The sequence below is a fragment of the Oncorhynchus masou genome, chromosome 20 (genome assembly GCF_036934945.1).
Source record: "Oncorhynchus masou masou isolate Uvic2021 chromosome 20, UVic_Omas_1.1, whole genome shotgun sequence".
In the NCBI taxonomy this organism is placed as follows: Eukaryota; Metazoa; Chordata; class Actinopteri; order Salmoniformes; family Salmonidae; genus Oncorhynchus; species Oncorhynchus masou.
In genome coordinates this window covers 27,853,248-27,868,770 of record NC_088231.1, presented here as the reverse complement: position 1 = coordinate 27,868,770, position 15,523 = coordinate 27,853,248, and the positions used below count along the sequence as shown (strand labels likewise).

Sequence of the window (15,523 nt, the reverse complement as noted above, 5' to 3'; positions counted from 1 at the left end):
TAAAAGGAAAACAAGAAAGGCTCTCGGCCGCGTGCATGAAAAACCTCTGGGACACTGCAGTGTCCACTCATTCAGAGTGAACTTACTCCCTCATTTTTCAGAATACAAGTCTGAAACAATTTCTAAAGACTGTTGACATCTAGTGGAAGCCACAGGAACTGCAATTTGAGTCATAAATCAATGGGATCTGTGAAGGCAGTCGATGGAAAACCTCAAACATAAAACAATCCCACTTCCTGGATGGATTTTTTTGGTTTTTGAGCTAACATAGTCATTTACATTAACTATGTAAACTGTATTTCTGATCAATTTAATGTTATTTTAAATGGACAAAATAAAGGTGCTTTTCTTTCAAAAACAAGGACATTTCTAAGTGACCCCAAACTTTTGAACGATCATGTATTTCAGAGGGGAGATGACCAGTTAGATATTGATCATGTATTTCAGAGGGAGATGACCAGTTAGATATTGATCGTGTATTTCAGAGGGGAGATTACCTGTTAGATATTGATCGTGTTTTTCAGAGGGGAGATGACCAGTTAGATATTGATCGTGTATTTCAGAGGGGAGATTACCTGTTAGATATTGATCGTGTATTTCAGAGGGAGATGACCAGTTAGATATTGATCGTGTTTTGCAGAGGGAGATGACCAGTTAGATATTGATCGTGTTTTTCAGAGGGAGATTACCAGTTAGATATTGATTGTGTATTTCAGAGGGGAGATTACCAGTTAGATATTGATTGTGTATTTCAGAGGGAGATGACCAGTTAGATATTGATCGTGTATTTCAGAGGGGAGGTTACCAGTTAGATATTGATCGTGTATTTCAGAGGGGAGATGACCAGTTAGATATTGATCGTGTATTTCAGAGGGGAGATGACCAGTTAGATATTGATCGTGTATTTCAGAGGGGAGATTACCTGTTAGATATTGATCGTGTTTTTCAGAGGGGAGATGACCAGTTAGATATTGATCGTGTATTTCAGAGGGGAGATGACCAGTTAGATATTGATCATGTATTTCAGAGGGGAGATGACCAATTAGATATTGATCATGTATTTCAGAGGGAGATGACCAGTTAGATATTGATCGTGTTTTGCAGAGGGAGATGACCAGTTAGATATTGATCGTGTTTTTCAGAGGGAGATTACTCGTAAACTGACGTTCCCGAAGCAGCCCACCAACCCCTTCCTGGAGATGGTGAAGTTCCTGTTGGAACGCATTGCTCCCGTCCACATCGACTCAGAGGCCATCAGGTAAATAAATGGGGTGTGTGTGTGTGTGTGGTTATATCTGCTCTCTGCTCTGGTCTAGCTGTTGAATAAGAGGTTATATAATGTCTCTCTGCTCAGTGCTCTGGTCTATCTGCTGAATAAGAGGTTATATAATGTCTCTCTGCTCAGTGCTCTGGTCTATCTGCTGGATAAGAGGTTATGTCTCTCTGCTCAGTGCTCTGGTCTATCTGCTGGATAAGAGGTTATATAATGTCTCTCTGCTCAGTGCTCTGGTCTATCTGCTGAATAAGAGGTTATATGTCTCTCTGCTCAGTGCTCTGGTCAAGCTGCTGAATAAGAGGTTATATAATGTCTCTCTGCTCAGTGCTCTGGTCTATCTGCTGAATAAGAGGTTATATAATGTCTCTCTGCTCAGTGCTCTGGTCTATCTGCTCAATAAGAGGTTATATAATGTCTCTCTGCTCAGTGCTCTGGTCTAGCTGTTGAATAAGAGGTTATATAATGTCTCTCTGCTCAGTGCTCTGGTCTATCTGCTCAATAAGAGGTTATATAATGTCTCTCTGCTCAGTGCTCTGGTCTATCTGCTGAATAAGAGGTTATATAATGTCTCTCTGCTCAGTGCTCTGGTCTATCTGCTGAATAAGAGGTTATATAATGTCTCTCTGCTCAGTGCTCTGGTCTATCTGTTGAATAAGAGGTTATATAATGTCTCTCTGCTCAGTGCTCTGGTCTATCTGCTGGATAAGAGGTTATATGTCTCTCTGCTCAGTGCTCTGGTCTAGCTGTTGGATAAGAGGTTATATAATGTCTCTCTGCTCAGTGCTCTGGTCTATCTGCTCAATAAGAGGTTATGTCTCTCTGCTCAGTGCTCTGGTCTATCTGCTGAATAAGAGGTTATATAATGTCTCTCTGCTCAGTGCTCTGGTCTATCTGCTGAATAAGAGGTTATATAATGTCTCTCTGCTCAGTGCTCTGGTCTATCTGCTGAATAAGAGGTTATATGTCTCTCTGCTCAGTGCTCTGGTCAAGCTGCTGAATAAGTCTATCGAGGGAACGGCCGATGATGATGAGGAAGGTGTCACACCAGACACTGCCATTCGCTCTGGACTGGAACTACTGAAGGTATGGATGGAGGGATGAAGAGGGAGGGGGGACGAGAGGGAGGGGAGGACGAGAGGGAGGGGAGGACGAGAGGGAAGGGAGGGACGAGAGGGAGGGGAGGGAGGGAGAGATGGGGAGGAAGGAGGGAGGGAGAGATGGGGAGGAAGGAGGGAGGGAGTGGAGGAGGGAGGGATGAAGAGATGGGAGGGATGAAGAGAGAGAGAGGGGATGAGCAGGGAGGGGAGGAGGGAGAGAGGGGGGAGGGGAGGAGGGGAGGGAGGGGGGACGAGGGAGAGGGGGAGGGAGGGATGAAGGGAGAGGGGGAGGGAGGAATGAAGAGAGAGGGGATGAAGGGATGAGGAGAGAGGGAGGGATGAGGAGAGAGGGAGGGGAGGAGGGAGGGAGGGATGAAGAGAGAGAGAGAGGGGATGGAGGGATGAGGAGAGAGGGAGGGATGAGGAGAGAGAGAGAGGGGATGGAGGGATGAGGAGAGAGAGAGAGGGGAGGGAGGGAGGGGGGACTTGTGGATGAACGGACAAATTAATAACTTTCTTGTCTTTCTCTTCTCTCCTTCTCCTCTTCCTCCTCTTCCTCCTCTCCCCCTCCTCCTCTCCTCTTCCTCCTCTTCCTCCTCTCCTCCTCCTCTTCCTTGTCTTCCTCCTCCTCCTCCTCTCCTCTCCTCCTCCTCCTCTCCCTCCTCCTCCTCCTCTCCTTCCTCCTCTCCCTCCTCCTCCTCCTCTCCTCCTCCTCCTCCTCCTCTCCTCCTCCTCCTCCTCCTCCTCCTCCCTCCTCCTCCTCTCCTCCTCCTCCTCCTCTCCTCCTCCCTCCTCCTCCTTCTCTCCTCCTCCTCTCCTCTTCTCCTCTCCTCCTCCTCCTCTCCTCCTCCTCTCCTCTCCTCCTCCTCCTCCTCTCCTCCTCTCCTCCTCCTCCTCCTCCTCCTCCTCCTCTCTCTCCTCCTCCTCCTCCTCTCCTCCTCCTCCTCCTCCTCCTCCTCCTCCCTTCCTCCCTCCTCTCCCTCCTCCTCCTCCTCTCCTCCCTCTCCTCCTCCTCTCCTCCTCCTCTCCTCCTCTCCTCTCCTCCAGGTCCTGTCCTTCACCCACCCCACAGCGTTCCACTCTGCTGAGACATATGAGTCTCTGCTTCAGTGTCTGAAGATGGAGGACGACAAGGTGGCCGAGGCGGCCATTCAGATCTTCAGGAACACCGGACAGAAAATAGAGACCGAACTACAGCAGATACGATCGTAAGAGAGGCAGGGAGGGAGAGACCGGGTGGGAGGGAGGGAGGGAGAGGCGGGGAGGGAGGGAGAGGCGGGGAGGGAGGGAGAGGCGGGGAGGGAGGGAGAGGCGGGGAGGGAGGGAGAGGCGGGGAGGGAGGGAGGGAGAGGGCATGGAGGGAGGGAGAGGCGGGGAGGGAGGGAGGGAGAGAGAGAGGGTGGGAGGGAGGGAGGGAGAGGCGGGGAGGGAGAGAGGCATGGAGGGAGGGAGAGGCGGGGAGGGAGGGAAAGGCATGGAGGGAGGGAGAGGCGGGGAGGGGAGGGAGAGGCATGGAGGGAGGGAGAGGCGTGGAGGGAGGGAGAGGCGGGGAGGGAGGGAGAGGCATGGAGGGAGGGAGAGGGAGGGAGGGAGAGAGAGAGGGTGGGAGGGAGGGAGAGGCAGGGTGGGAGGGAGAGGCAGGGTGGGAGGGAAAGGCAGGGTGGGAGGGAAAGGCAGGGAGAGGCAGGGTGGGAGGGAGGGAGAGACAGGCAGGGGGGAGGGAGAGGTAGGGTGGGAGGGAGGGAGGGAGGGGGAGGGAGAGACAGGGTGGGAGGGGGAGGCAGGGAGGGAGGGAGAGACAGGCTGGCGGGGAGGGAGGGAGAGACAGGGTGTGTAGTTAATGCATGGGGTATAGTCAGTCTGTTAACCTCCTCTCCTCCCTGTAGTCAGTCTGTTAACCTCCTCTCCTCTCCTCCCTGTAGTCAGTCTGTTAACCTCCTCTCCTCTCCTCTCTGTAGTCAGTCTGTTAACCTCCTCTCCTCTCCTCCCTGTAGTCAGTCTGTTAACCTCCTCTCCTCTCCTCCCTGTAGTCAGTCTGTTAACCTCCTCTCCTCCCTGTAGTCAGTCTGTTAACCTCCTCTCCTCCCTGTAGTCAGTCTGTTAACCTCCTCTCCTCTCCTCCCTGTAGTCAGTCTGTTAACCTCCTCTCCTCTCCTCTCTGTAGTCAGTCTGTTAACCTCCTCTCCTCTCCTCCCTGTAGTCAGTCTGTTAACCTCCTCTCCTCTCCTCCCTGTAGTCAGTCTGTTAACCTCCTCTCCTCCCTGTAGTCAGTCTGTTAACCTCCTCTCCTCCCTCCCTGTAGTCAGTCTGTTAACCTCCCCCCTCCCTGTAGTCAGTCTGTTAACCTCCTCTCCTCTCCTCCCTGTAGTCAGTCTGTTAACCTCCTCTCCTCCCTGTAGTCAGTCTGTTAACCTCCTCTCCTCCCTGTAGTCAGTCTGTTAACCTCCTCTCCTCTCCTCCCTGTAGTCAGTCTGTTAACCTCCTCTCCTCTCCTCCCTGTAGTCAGTCTGTTAACCTCCTCTCCTCCCTGTAGTCAGTCTGTTAACCTCCTCTCCTCTCCTCCCTGTAGTCAGTCTGTTAACCTCCCTCCTCCCTCCTGTAGTCAGTCTGTTAACCTCCTCTCCTCTCCTCCCTGTAGTCAGTCTGTTAACCTCCTCTCCTCCCTCCCTGTAGTCAGTCTGTTAACCTCCTCTCCTCCCTGTAGTCAGTCTGTTAACCTCCTCTCCTCCCTCCCTGTAGTCAGTCTGTTAACCTCCTCTCCTCTCCTCCCTGTAGTCAGTCTGTTAACCTCCTCTCCTCCCTCCCTGTAGTCAGTCTGTTAACCTCCTCTCCTCTCCTCCCTGTAGTCAGTCTGTTAACCTCCTCTCCTCTCCTCCCTGTAGTCAGTCTGTTAACCTCCTCTCCTCCCTGTAGTCAGTCTCCCTGTAGTCAGTCTGTTAACCTCCTCTCCTCCCTCCCTGTAGTCAGTCTGTTAACCTCCTCTCCCCTCCCTGTAGTCAGTCTGTTAACCTCCTCCTCCCTCTCCTCCCTCCCTGTAGTCAGTCTGTTAACCTCCTCTCCTCTCCTCCCTGTAGTCAGTCTGTTAACCTCCTCTCCTCCCTGTAGTCAGTCTGTTAACTCCTCTGTAGTCAGTCTGTTAACCTCCTCTCCTCCCTCCCTGTCAGTCAGTCTGTTAACCTCCTCTCCTCCCTGTAGTCAGTCTGTTAACCTCCTCTCCTCCCTGTAGTCAGTCTGTTAACCTCCTCTCCTCTCCTCCCTGTAGTCAGTCTGTTAACCTCCTCTCCTCCCTCCCTGTAGTCAGTCTGTTAACCTCCTCTCCTCCCTGTAGTCAGTCTGTTAACCTCCTCTCCTCCCTCCCTGTAGTCAGTCTGTTAACCTCCTCTCCTCCCTGTAGTCAGTCTGTTAACCTCCTCTCCTCTCCTCCCTGTAGTCAGTCTGTTAACCTCCTCTCCTCCCTCCCTGTAGTCAGTCTGTTAACCTCCTCTCCTCCCTCAGTCTGTTAACCTCCTCTCCTCCCTCCCTGTAGTCAGTCTGTTAACCTCCTCTCCTCCCCTGTAGTCAGTCTGTTAACCTCCTCTCCTCCCTGTAGTCAGTCTGTTAACCTCCTCTCCTCCCTGTAGTCAGTCTGTTAACCTCCTAACCTCCTCTCCTCTCCTCCCTGTAGTCAGTCTGTTAACCTCCTCTCCTCCCTGTAGTCAGTCTGTTAACCTCCTCTCCTCCCTGTAGTCAGTCTGTTAACCTCCTCTCCTCCCTGTAGTCAGTCTGTTAACCTCCTCTCCTCCCTCCCTGTAGTCAGTCTGTTAACCTCCTCTCCTCCCTGTAGTCTCTGTTAACCTCCTCTCCTCCCTCCCTGTAGTCAGTCTGTTAACCTCCTCTCCTCCCTGTAGTCAGTCTGTTAACCTCCTCTCCTCCCTGTAGTCCTCCCTGTAGTCAGTCTGTTAACCTCCTCTCCTCCTCCCTGTAGTCAGTCTGTTAACCTCCCTCCTCCCTGTAGTCAGTCTGTTAACCTCCTCTCCTCCCTGTAGTCAGTCTGTTAACCTCCTCTCCTCTCCCCCTGTAGTCAGTCTGTTAACCTCCTCTCCTCCCTGTAGTCAGTCTGTTAACCTCCTCTCCCTCCCTGTAGTCAGTCTGTTAACCTCCTCTCCTCCCTCCCTGTAGTCAGTCTGTTAACCTCCTCTCCTCCCTCCCTGTAGTCAGTCTGTTAACCTCCTCTCCTCCCTGTAGTCAGTCTGTTAACCTCCTCTCCTCCCTCCCTGTAGTCAGTCTGTTAACCTCCTCTCCTCCCTCCCTGTAGTCAGTCTGTTAACCTCCTCTCCTCCCTGTAGTCAGTCTGTTAACCTCCTCTCCTCCCCCTGTAGTCAGTCTGTTAACCTCCTCTCCTCCCTGTAGTCAGTCTGTTAACCTCCTCTCCTCCCTCCCCTCCCTGTAGTCAGTCTGTTAACCTCCTCTCCTCCCTCCCTGTAGTCAGTCTGTTAACCTCCTCTCCTCCCTGTAGTCAGTCTGTTAACCTCCTCTCCTCCCTCCCTCCCTGTAGTCAGTCTGTTAACCTCCTCTCCTCCCTGTAGTCAGTCTGTTAACCTCCTCTCCTCCCTCCCTGTAGTCAGTCTGTTAACCTCCTCTCAGTCTGTTAACCCTCTCCTCCTCCCTGTAGTCAGTCTGTTAACCTCCTCTCCTCCCTGTAGTCAGTCTGTTAACCTCCTCTCCTCCCTGTAGTCAGTCTGTTAACCTCCTCTCCTCCTCCCTGTAGTCAGTCTGTTAACCTCCTCTCCTCCCTGTAGTCAGTCTGTTAACCTCCTCTCCTCCCTCCCTGTAGTCAGTCTGTTAACCTCCTCTCCTCCCTCCCTGTAGTCAGTCTGTTAACCTCCTCTCCTCCCTGTAGTCAGTCTGTTAACCTCCTCTCCTCTCCTCCCTGTAGTCAGTCTGTTAACCTCCTCTCCTCCCTGTAGTCAGTCTGTTAACCTCCTCTCCTCTCCTCCCTGTAGTCAGTCTGTTAACCTCCTCTCCTCTCCTCCCTGTAGTCAGTCTGTTAACCTCCTCTCAGTCTCCCTCTCCCTGTAGTCAGTCTGTTAACCTCCTCTCCTCCCTGTAGTCAGTCTGTTAACCTCCTCTCCTCCCTGTAGTCAGTCTGTTAACCTCCTCTCCCCCCTGTAGTCAGTCTGTTAACCTCCTCTCTCCCTGTAGTCAGTCTGTTAACCTCCTCTCCTCCCTCCCTGTAGTCAGTCTGTTAACCTCCTCTCCCTCCCTGTAGTCAGTCTGTTAACCTCCTCTCCTCCCTCCCTGTAGTCAGTCTGTTAACCTCCTCTCCTCCCTCCCTGTAGTCAGTCTGTTAACCCTCCCTAGTCTGTTAACCTCTCTCCCCCTGTAGTCAGTCTGTTAACCTCCTCTCCTCCCTCCCTGTAGTCAGTCTGTTAACCTCCTCTCCTCCCTCCTGTAGTCAGTCTGTTAACCTCCTCTCCTCTCCCTGTAGTCAGTCTGTTAACCTCCTCTCCTCCCTGTAGTCAGTCTGTTAACCTCCTCCTCCCTCCTGTTAACTCCTCCTCCCTGTAGTCAGTCTGTTAACCTCCTCTCCTCTCCCTGTAGTCAGTCTGTTAACCCCTGTAGTCAGTCTGTTAACCTCCTCTCCTCCCCCTGTAGTCAGTCTGTTAACCTCCTCTCCTCCCTGTAGTCAGTCTGTTAACCTCCTCTCCTCCCTGTAGTCAGTCTCCCTGTAGTCAGTCTGTTAACCTCCTCTCCTCCCTCAGTCTGTTAACCTCCTCTCCTCCCTGTAGTCAGTCTGTTAACCTCCTCTCCTCCCCCCCTGTAGTCAGTCTGTTAACCTCCTCTCCTCCTCCCTGTAGTCAGTCTGTTAACCTCCTCTCCTCCCTGTAGTCAGTCTGTTAACCTCCTCTCCTCCCTCCCTGTAGTCAGTCTGTTAACCTCCTCTCCTCTCCTCCCTGTAGTCAGTCTGTTAACCTCCTCTCCTCCCTCCCTGTAGTCAGTCTGTTAACCTCCTCCCTCCCCCTGTAGTCAGTCTGTTAACCTCCTCTCCTCCCTCCCTGTAGTCAGTCTGTTAACCTCCTCTCCTCCCTCCCTGTAGTCAGTCTGTTAACCTCCTCTCCTCCCTCCCTGTAGTCAGTCTGTTAACCTCCTCTCCTCCCTCCCTGTAGTCAGTCTGTTAACCTCCTCTCCTCCCTCCCTGTAGTCAGTCTGTTAACCTCCTCTCCTCTCCTCCCTGTAGTCAGTCTCTCCTCCCTCCCTGTAGTCAGTCTGTTAACCTCCTCCTCCCTCCCTCCCTGTAGTCAGTCTGTTAACCTCCTCTCCTCCCTCCCTGTAGTCAGTCTGTTAACCTCCTCTCCTCCCTCCCTGTAGTCAGTCTGTTAACCTCCTCTCCTCCCTCCCTGTAGTCAGTCTGTTAACCTCCTCTCCTCCCTGTAGTCAGTCTGTTAACCTCCTCTCCTCCCTCCCTGTAGTCAGTCTGTTAACCTCCTCTCCTCAGTCTGTTAACCTCCTCTCCTAGTCAGTCTGTTAACCTCCTCTCCTCCCTGTAGTCAGTCTGTTAACCTCCTCTCCTCCTCCTCTCCTCCCCTCCCTGTAGTCAGTCTGTTAACCTCCTCTCTCCCCTGTAGTCAGTCTGTTAACCTCCTCTCCTCTCCTCCCTGTAGTCAGTCTGTTAACCTCCTCTCCTCCCTGTAGTCAGTCTGTTAACCTCCTCTCCTCCCTCCCTGTAGTCAGTCTGTTAACCTCCCTCCCTCAGTCCTCCCTCCCTCCCTGTAGTCAGTCTGTTAACCTCCTCTCCTCCCTCAGTCTGTTAACCTCCTCCCTGTAGTCAGTCTGTTAACCTCCTCTCCTCTCCCCCTGTAGTCAGTCTGTTAACCTCCTCTCCTCTCCTCCCTGTAGTCAGTCTGTTAACCTCCTCTCCTCTCCCTCCCTGTAGTCAGTCTGTTAACCTCCTCTCCTCCCCTCCCTGTAGTCAGTCTGTTAACCTCCTCTCCTCTCCTCCCTGTAGTCAGTCTGTTAACCTCCTCTCCTCCCTCAGTCTCCCTGTAGTCAGTCTGTTAACCTCCTCTCCTCTCCTCCCTGTAGTCAGTCTGTTAACCTCCTCTCCTCCCTGTAGTCAGTCTGTTAACCCTCTCCCTCCTCCCTGTAGTCAGTCTGTTAACCTCCTCTCCCCCCTAGGACCCTGATCCCAGTCCTTCATCAGAAGGCTAAACGTGGGACCCCCCACCAGGCCAAACAGGCTGTCCACTGTATCCACGCCATCTTCTGTAACAAGGAGGTCCAGCTGGCGCAGATCTTTGAGGTAACAGACACACACACACACACACACACACACACACACACACACACACACACACACACACACACACACACACACACACACACACACACACACACACACACAGAGAGATAGAGTAGGGCTTTGCTGTTAGGTGATACTAAAGTGCCAATAGAAATATAGTCATATTTTGTTACTAAATACTCGGTCAAAGTGGGAGGAAACATATATATTGATTGTTAGATAAATATTAACCCTCCCTGAGTCAATACATGTTACAAACGATCAAATCAATACAGTCTATCTTTAATTTTATCACATAGTACCAAAACATGACCTCATCCAATGGCATATACCAATTGTCAATTCTAGATACTCCCATCTCAAATACACCCCCTCCTGGACAAGATCTGAAAAGACACTGAGCCTCCTAGGTCATAGGTCATATACTAGGTCAAGATAAGGGCAACCTCAGAGACGACATACAATAGTGAGCCTCTTAGGTCCTAGGTCATATACTAGGTCAAGATAAGGGCAACCTCAGAGGAGACATACAATAGGTGAGCCTCCTAGGTCCTAGGTCATATACTAGATCAAGATAAGGGCAACCTCAGAGGAGACATACAATAGGTGAGCCTCCTAGGTCATAGGTCATATACTAGGTCAAGATAAGGGCAACCTCAGAGGAGACATACAATAGGTGAGCCTCTTAGGTCCTAGGTCATATACTAGGTCAAGATAAGGGCAACCTCAGAGGAGACATACAATAGTGAGCTTCCTAGGTCATAGGTCATATACTAGATCAAGATAAGGGCAACCTCAGAGGGGACATACATTAGTTAGATACATTCCCAGAAGAAGACAAGCCTGACCTCTCACCTCTCTGGGCCCCTAGTGACTAAGCCCGAGCAGAGAAGAAGGGATAACTGCAAACTGCCAACAGTATTATCCAAAAGACAACATCCTAATGACAAATATCCCACATATTCATTATTTTGTAAATAAAACATCTTATTTAACAATGTTACCTCACTGATTCTGCCCCAGCAGTCTCTAAGAGCTTTAAACACCTGGATTCTACATTATTAGCCCATTTTATAATTCTTCAAGCTCTGTCATGTTGTTGGGGATCAGGGCTAGGACGGCCATTTTAAGTCTTGTCGTAGATTTTCAATCAGATTTCGGTCTATACTGTAACTCGGCAACCCAGGGAACATTCAGTGTCTTATTGCTAAGCAACTCCAGTGTAGATTTGGCCTTGTAGGTTGTTGTCCTGTTGAAAGGTGAATCCCTCTCCCAGTGTCTGGTGGGAAAGCAGACGGAACCAGGTTTTCCTCTAGGATTTTTCCTGTTCTCAGCTCTGTTCTGTTTATTTTCATCCTGAAAAACTTACCAGTATTTGCCATTGACAAGCATACCCATACCATGAAGCAGCCACCACCATGCTGGAAAATAAGGAGGCAGTGATGTGTTGGATTTGCCCCAAAACCCCTCTCACCTCTCCCCCAGTCTCTCTCTCTAACCACCTCTCTCGTCTCCCCCAGTCTCTCTCTCTAACCACCTCTCTCGTCTCCCCCAGTCTCTCTCTCTAACCACCTCTCCCCCAGTCTCTCTCTCTAACCACCTCTCTCGTCTCCCCCAGTCTCTCTCTCTAACCACCTCTCCCCCAGTCTCTCTCTCTAACCACCTCTCCCCTCTCCCCAGCCTCTCTCTCTCTCTAACCACCTCTCTCCTCTCCCCCAGCCTCTCTCCTCTCCCCCAGTCTCTCTTTCTCTAACCACCTCTCTCCTCTCCCCCAGCCTCTCTCTCTCTAACCACCTCTCTCCTCTCCCCCAGCCTCTCTCTCTCTAACCACCTCTCTCCTCTCCCCCAGCCTCTCTCCTCTCCCCCAGCCTCTCTCTCCCCCCTCAGCCTCTCTCTCCCCCTCAGCCTCTCTCCTCTCCCCCAGCCTCTCTCTCTCTAACCACCTCTCTCGTCTCCCCCAGCCTCTCTCCCTCTCCCCCAGCCTCTCTCTCTCTCTCCCCCCCCAGTCTCTCCTCTCCCCCAGCCTCTCTCTAACCACCTCTCTCGTCTCCCCCAGCCTCTCTCTAACCACCTCTCCCCCAGTCTCTCGTCTCCCCCAGCCTCTCTCCTCTCCCCCAGTCTCTCTCTCTAACCACCTCTCTCGTCTCCCCCAGCCTCTCTCCTCTCCCCCAGTCTCTCTCTCTAACCACCTCTCTCGTCTCCCCCAGCCCCTCTCTCGTAGTCTGAACGCTGACGTCCCAGAACAGTTGATTACCCCCCTGGTCAGTCTGGGCCATATCTCTCTACTGGCTCCAGATCAGTTTGCCTCCCCCATGAAGGCCATCGTGGCCAACTTCATCGTCAAGGACCTGCTCATGAATGACAGGGTGGGTTCTGGGAGCGAAGACACACACACACACACATTGATCATGAATACACGCACTGACACCACACACACACACACACACACAAAAACACACACACACACACACACACACACACTGACACACATAAATCCATGTACCGACACACACACTGATCATTAATACACACACACACACACACACACACACATTGATCATGAATACACGCACTGACACCACACACACACACACACACACAAAAACACACACACACACTGACACACGTAAATCCATGTACTGACACACACACTGATCATTAATACACACACACACACACACACACACACACTCACCAATCATTAATACACACACACACACACTGATCATTAATACACACACACACACACACATACACAGACACACATAAATCCATGGATCTACACACTGATGCTTGGGTCACCTAAAGACACAGGGATTGTAAAGAGTGTCTCTCCAGTCTGTAGGAAACAAAAATGGGAAGCTGTGGACGTCTGACGATGAAGTTTCTCCTGAGGTGCTGGCTAAGGTAACTACTCTCTACACCTCTCTCCTGAGGTAACTACTCTCTACACCTCTCTCCTAAGGTAACTACTCTCTACACCTCTCTCCTAAGGTAACTACTCTCTATACACCTCTCTCCTGAGGTAACTACACTCTCTACACCTCTCTCCTGAGGTAACTACACTCTCTACACCTCTCTCCTGAGGTAACTACACTCTCTACACCTCTCTCCTGAGGTAACTACACTCTCTACACCTCTCTCCTGAGGTAACTACACTCTACACCTCTCTCCTGAGGTAACTACACTCTATACACCTCTCTCCTCCTGAGGTAACTACACTCTCTACACCTCTCTCCTGAGGTAACTACACTCTCTACACCTCTCTCCTGAGGTAACTACACTCTATACACCTCTCTCCTCCTGAGGTAACTACACTCTCTACACCTCTCTCCTGAGGTAACTACACTCTCTACACCTCTCTCCTGAGGTAACTACACTCTACACCTCTCTCCTGAGGTAACTACACTCTATACACCTCTCTCCTCCTGAGGTAACTACACTCTCTACACCTCTCTCCTGAGGTAACTACACTCTCTACACCTCTCTCCTGAGGTAACTACACTCTCTACACATCTCTCCTGAGGTAACTACACTCTATACACCTCTCTCCTCCTGAGGTAACTACACTCTCTACACCTCTCTCCTGAGGTAACTACACTCTCTACACCTCTCTCTCCTGAGGTAACTACACTCTCTACACATCTCTCCTGAGGTAACTACACTCTCTACACCTCTCTCCTGAGGTAACTACACTCTCTACACCTCTCTCTCCTGAGGTAACTACACTCTCTACACATCTCTCCTGAGGTAACTACACTCTATACACCTCTCTCCTCCTGAGGTAACTACACTCTATACACCTCTCTCCTGAGGTAACTACACTCTATACACCTCTCTCCTGAGGTAACTACACTCTATACACCTCTCTCCTGAGGTAACTACACTCTATACACCTCTCTCCTCCTGAGGTAACTACACTCTCTACACCTCTCTCCTCCTGGGGTAACTACACTCTATACACCTCTCTCCTGAGGTAACTACACTCTATACACCTCTCTCCTCCTGAGGTAACTACACTCTATACACCTCTCTCCTGAGGTAACTACACTCTATACACATCTCTCCTGAGGTAACTACACTCTATACACATCTCTCCTGAGGTAACTACACTCTATACACCTCTCTCCTGAGGTAACTACACTCTATACACATCTCTCCTCCTGAGGTAACTACACTCTATACACCTCTCTCCTGAGGTAACTACACTCTATACACATCTCTCCTCCTGAGGTAACTACTCTCTCTACACATCTCTCCTCCTGAGGTAACTACACTCTATACACCTCTCTCCTCCTGAGGTAACTACACTCTATACACATCTCTCCTGAGGTAACTACACTCTCTACACATCTCTCCTCCTGAGGTAACTACACTCTATACACATCTCTCCTCCTGAGGTAACTACACTCTATACACCTCTCTCCTCCTGAGGTAACTACACTCTCTACACCTCTCTCCTGAGGTAACTACACTCTCTACACATCTCTCCTGAGGTAACTACACTCTATACACATCTCTCCTGAGGTAACTACACTCTCTACATCTCTCCTCCTGAGGTAACTACACTCTATACACCTCTCTCCTGACTACACTCTCTCACATCTCTCCTCCTGAGGTAACTACACTCTCTACACCTCTCTCCTGAGGTAACTACACTCTCTACACCTCTCTCCTGAGGTAACTACACTCTCTACACCTCTCTCCTGAGGTAACTACACTCTACACCTCTCTCCTCCTGAGGTAACTACACTCTCTACACCTCTCTCCTGAGGTAACTACACTCTCTACACCTCTCTCCTGAGGTAACTACACTCTCTACACCTCTCTCCTGAGGTAACTACACTCTCTACACATCTCTCCTCCTGAGGTAACTACACTCTCTACACCTCTCTCCTGAGGTAACTACACTCTCTACACCTCTCTCCTGAGGTAACTACACTCTACACCTCTCTCCTGAGGTAACTACACTCTCTACACCTCTCTCCTCCTGAGGTAACTACACTCTATACACCTCTCTCCTCCTGAGGTAACTACACTCTATACACCTCTCTCCTGAGGTAACTACACTCTCTACACCTCTCTCCTGAGGTAACTACACTCTACACCTCTCTCCTGAGGTAACTACACTCTCTACACCTCTCTCCTCCTGAGGTAACTACACTCTATACACCTCTCTCCTCCTGAGGTAACTACACTCTATACACCTCTCTCCTCCTGAGGTAACTACACTCTATACACCTCTCTCCTCCTGAGGTAACTACACTCTCTACACCTCTCTCCTCCTGAGGTAACTACACTCTATACACCTCTCTCCTGAGGTAACTACACTCTCTACACCTCTCTCCTCTACACTCTATACACCTCTCTCTGAGGTAACTACACTCTATACACCTCTCTCCTGAGGTAACTACACTCTATACACATCTCTCCTCCTGAGGTAACTACACTCTCTACACCTCTCTCCTGAGGTAACTACACTCTCTACACCTCTCTCCTGAGGTAACTACTCTCTACACCTCTCTCCTAAGGTAACTACTCTCTATACACCTCTCTCCTGAGGTAACTACACTCTACACCTAACCTCACTCCTGAGGTAACTACACTCTCTACACCTCTCTCCTGAGGTAACTACACTCTCTACACCTCTCTCTGAGGTAACTACACTCTCTACACCTCTCTCCTGAGGTACACTCTACACCTCTCTCCTGAGGTAACTACACCTCTCTCCTGAGGTAACTACACTCTATACACCTCTCTCCTCCTGAGGTAACTACACTCTCTACACCTCTCTCCTGAGGTAACTACACTCTCTACACCTCTCTCCTGAGGTAACTACACTCTATACACCTCTCTCCTCCTGAGGTAACT

At 50.6% G+C, this 15,523-nt stretch overlaps 1 protein-coding gene across 1 annotated transcript in view; it reads left to right on the top strand.

The window, feature by feature from the left end:
• pds5a (PDS5 cohesin associated factor A) overlaps window positions 1-15,523 on the top strand; it is a 90,371-nt gene that overhangs the window by 62,457 nt on the left and 12,391 nt on the right. The window contains 6 exon segments of the mRNA XM_064926812.1: window positions 1,143-1,258; window positions 2,254-2,359; window positions 3,421-3,581; window positions 9,529-9,652; window positions 11,860-12,018; window positions 12,491-12,559. Of these exon segments, the coding sequence (XP_064782884.1) occupies window positions 1,143-1,258; window positions 2,254-2,359; window positions 3,421-3,581; window positions 9,529-9,652; window positions 11,860-12,018; window positions 12,491-12,559 (735 nt within the window).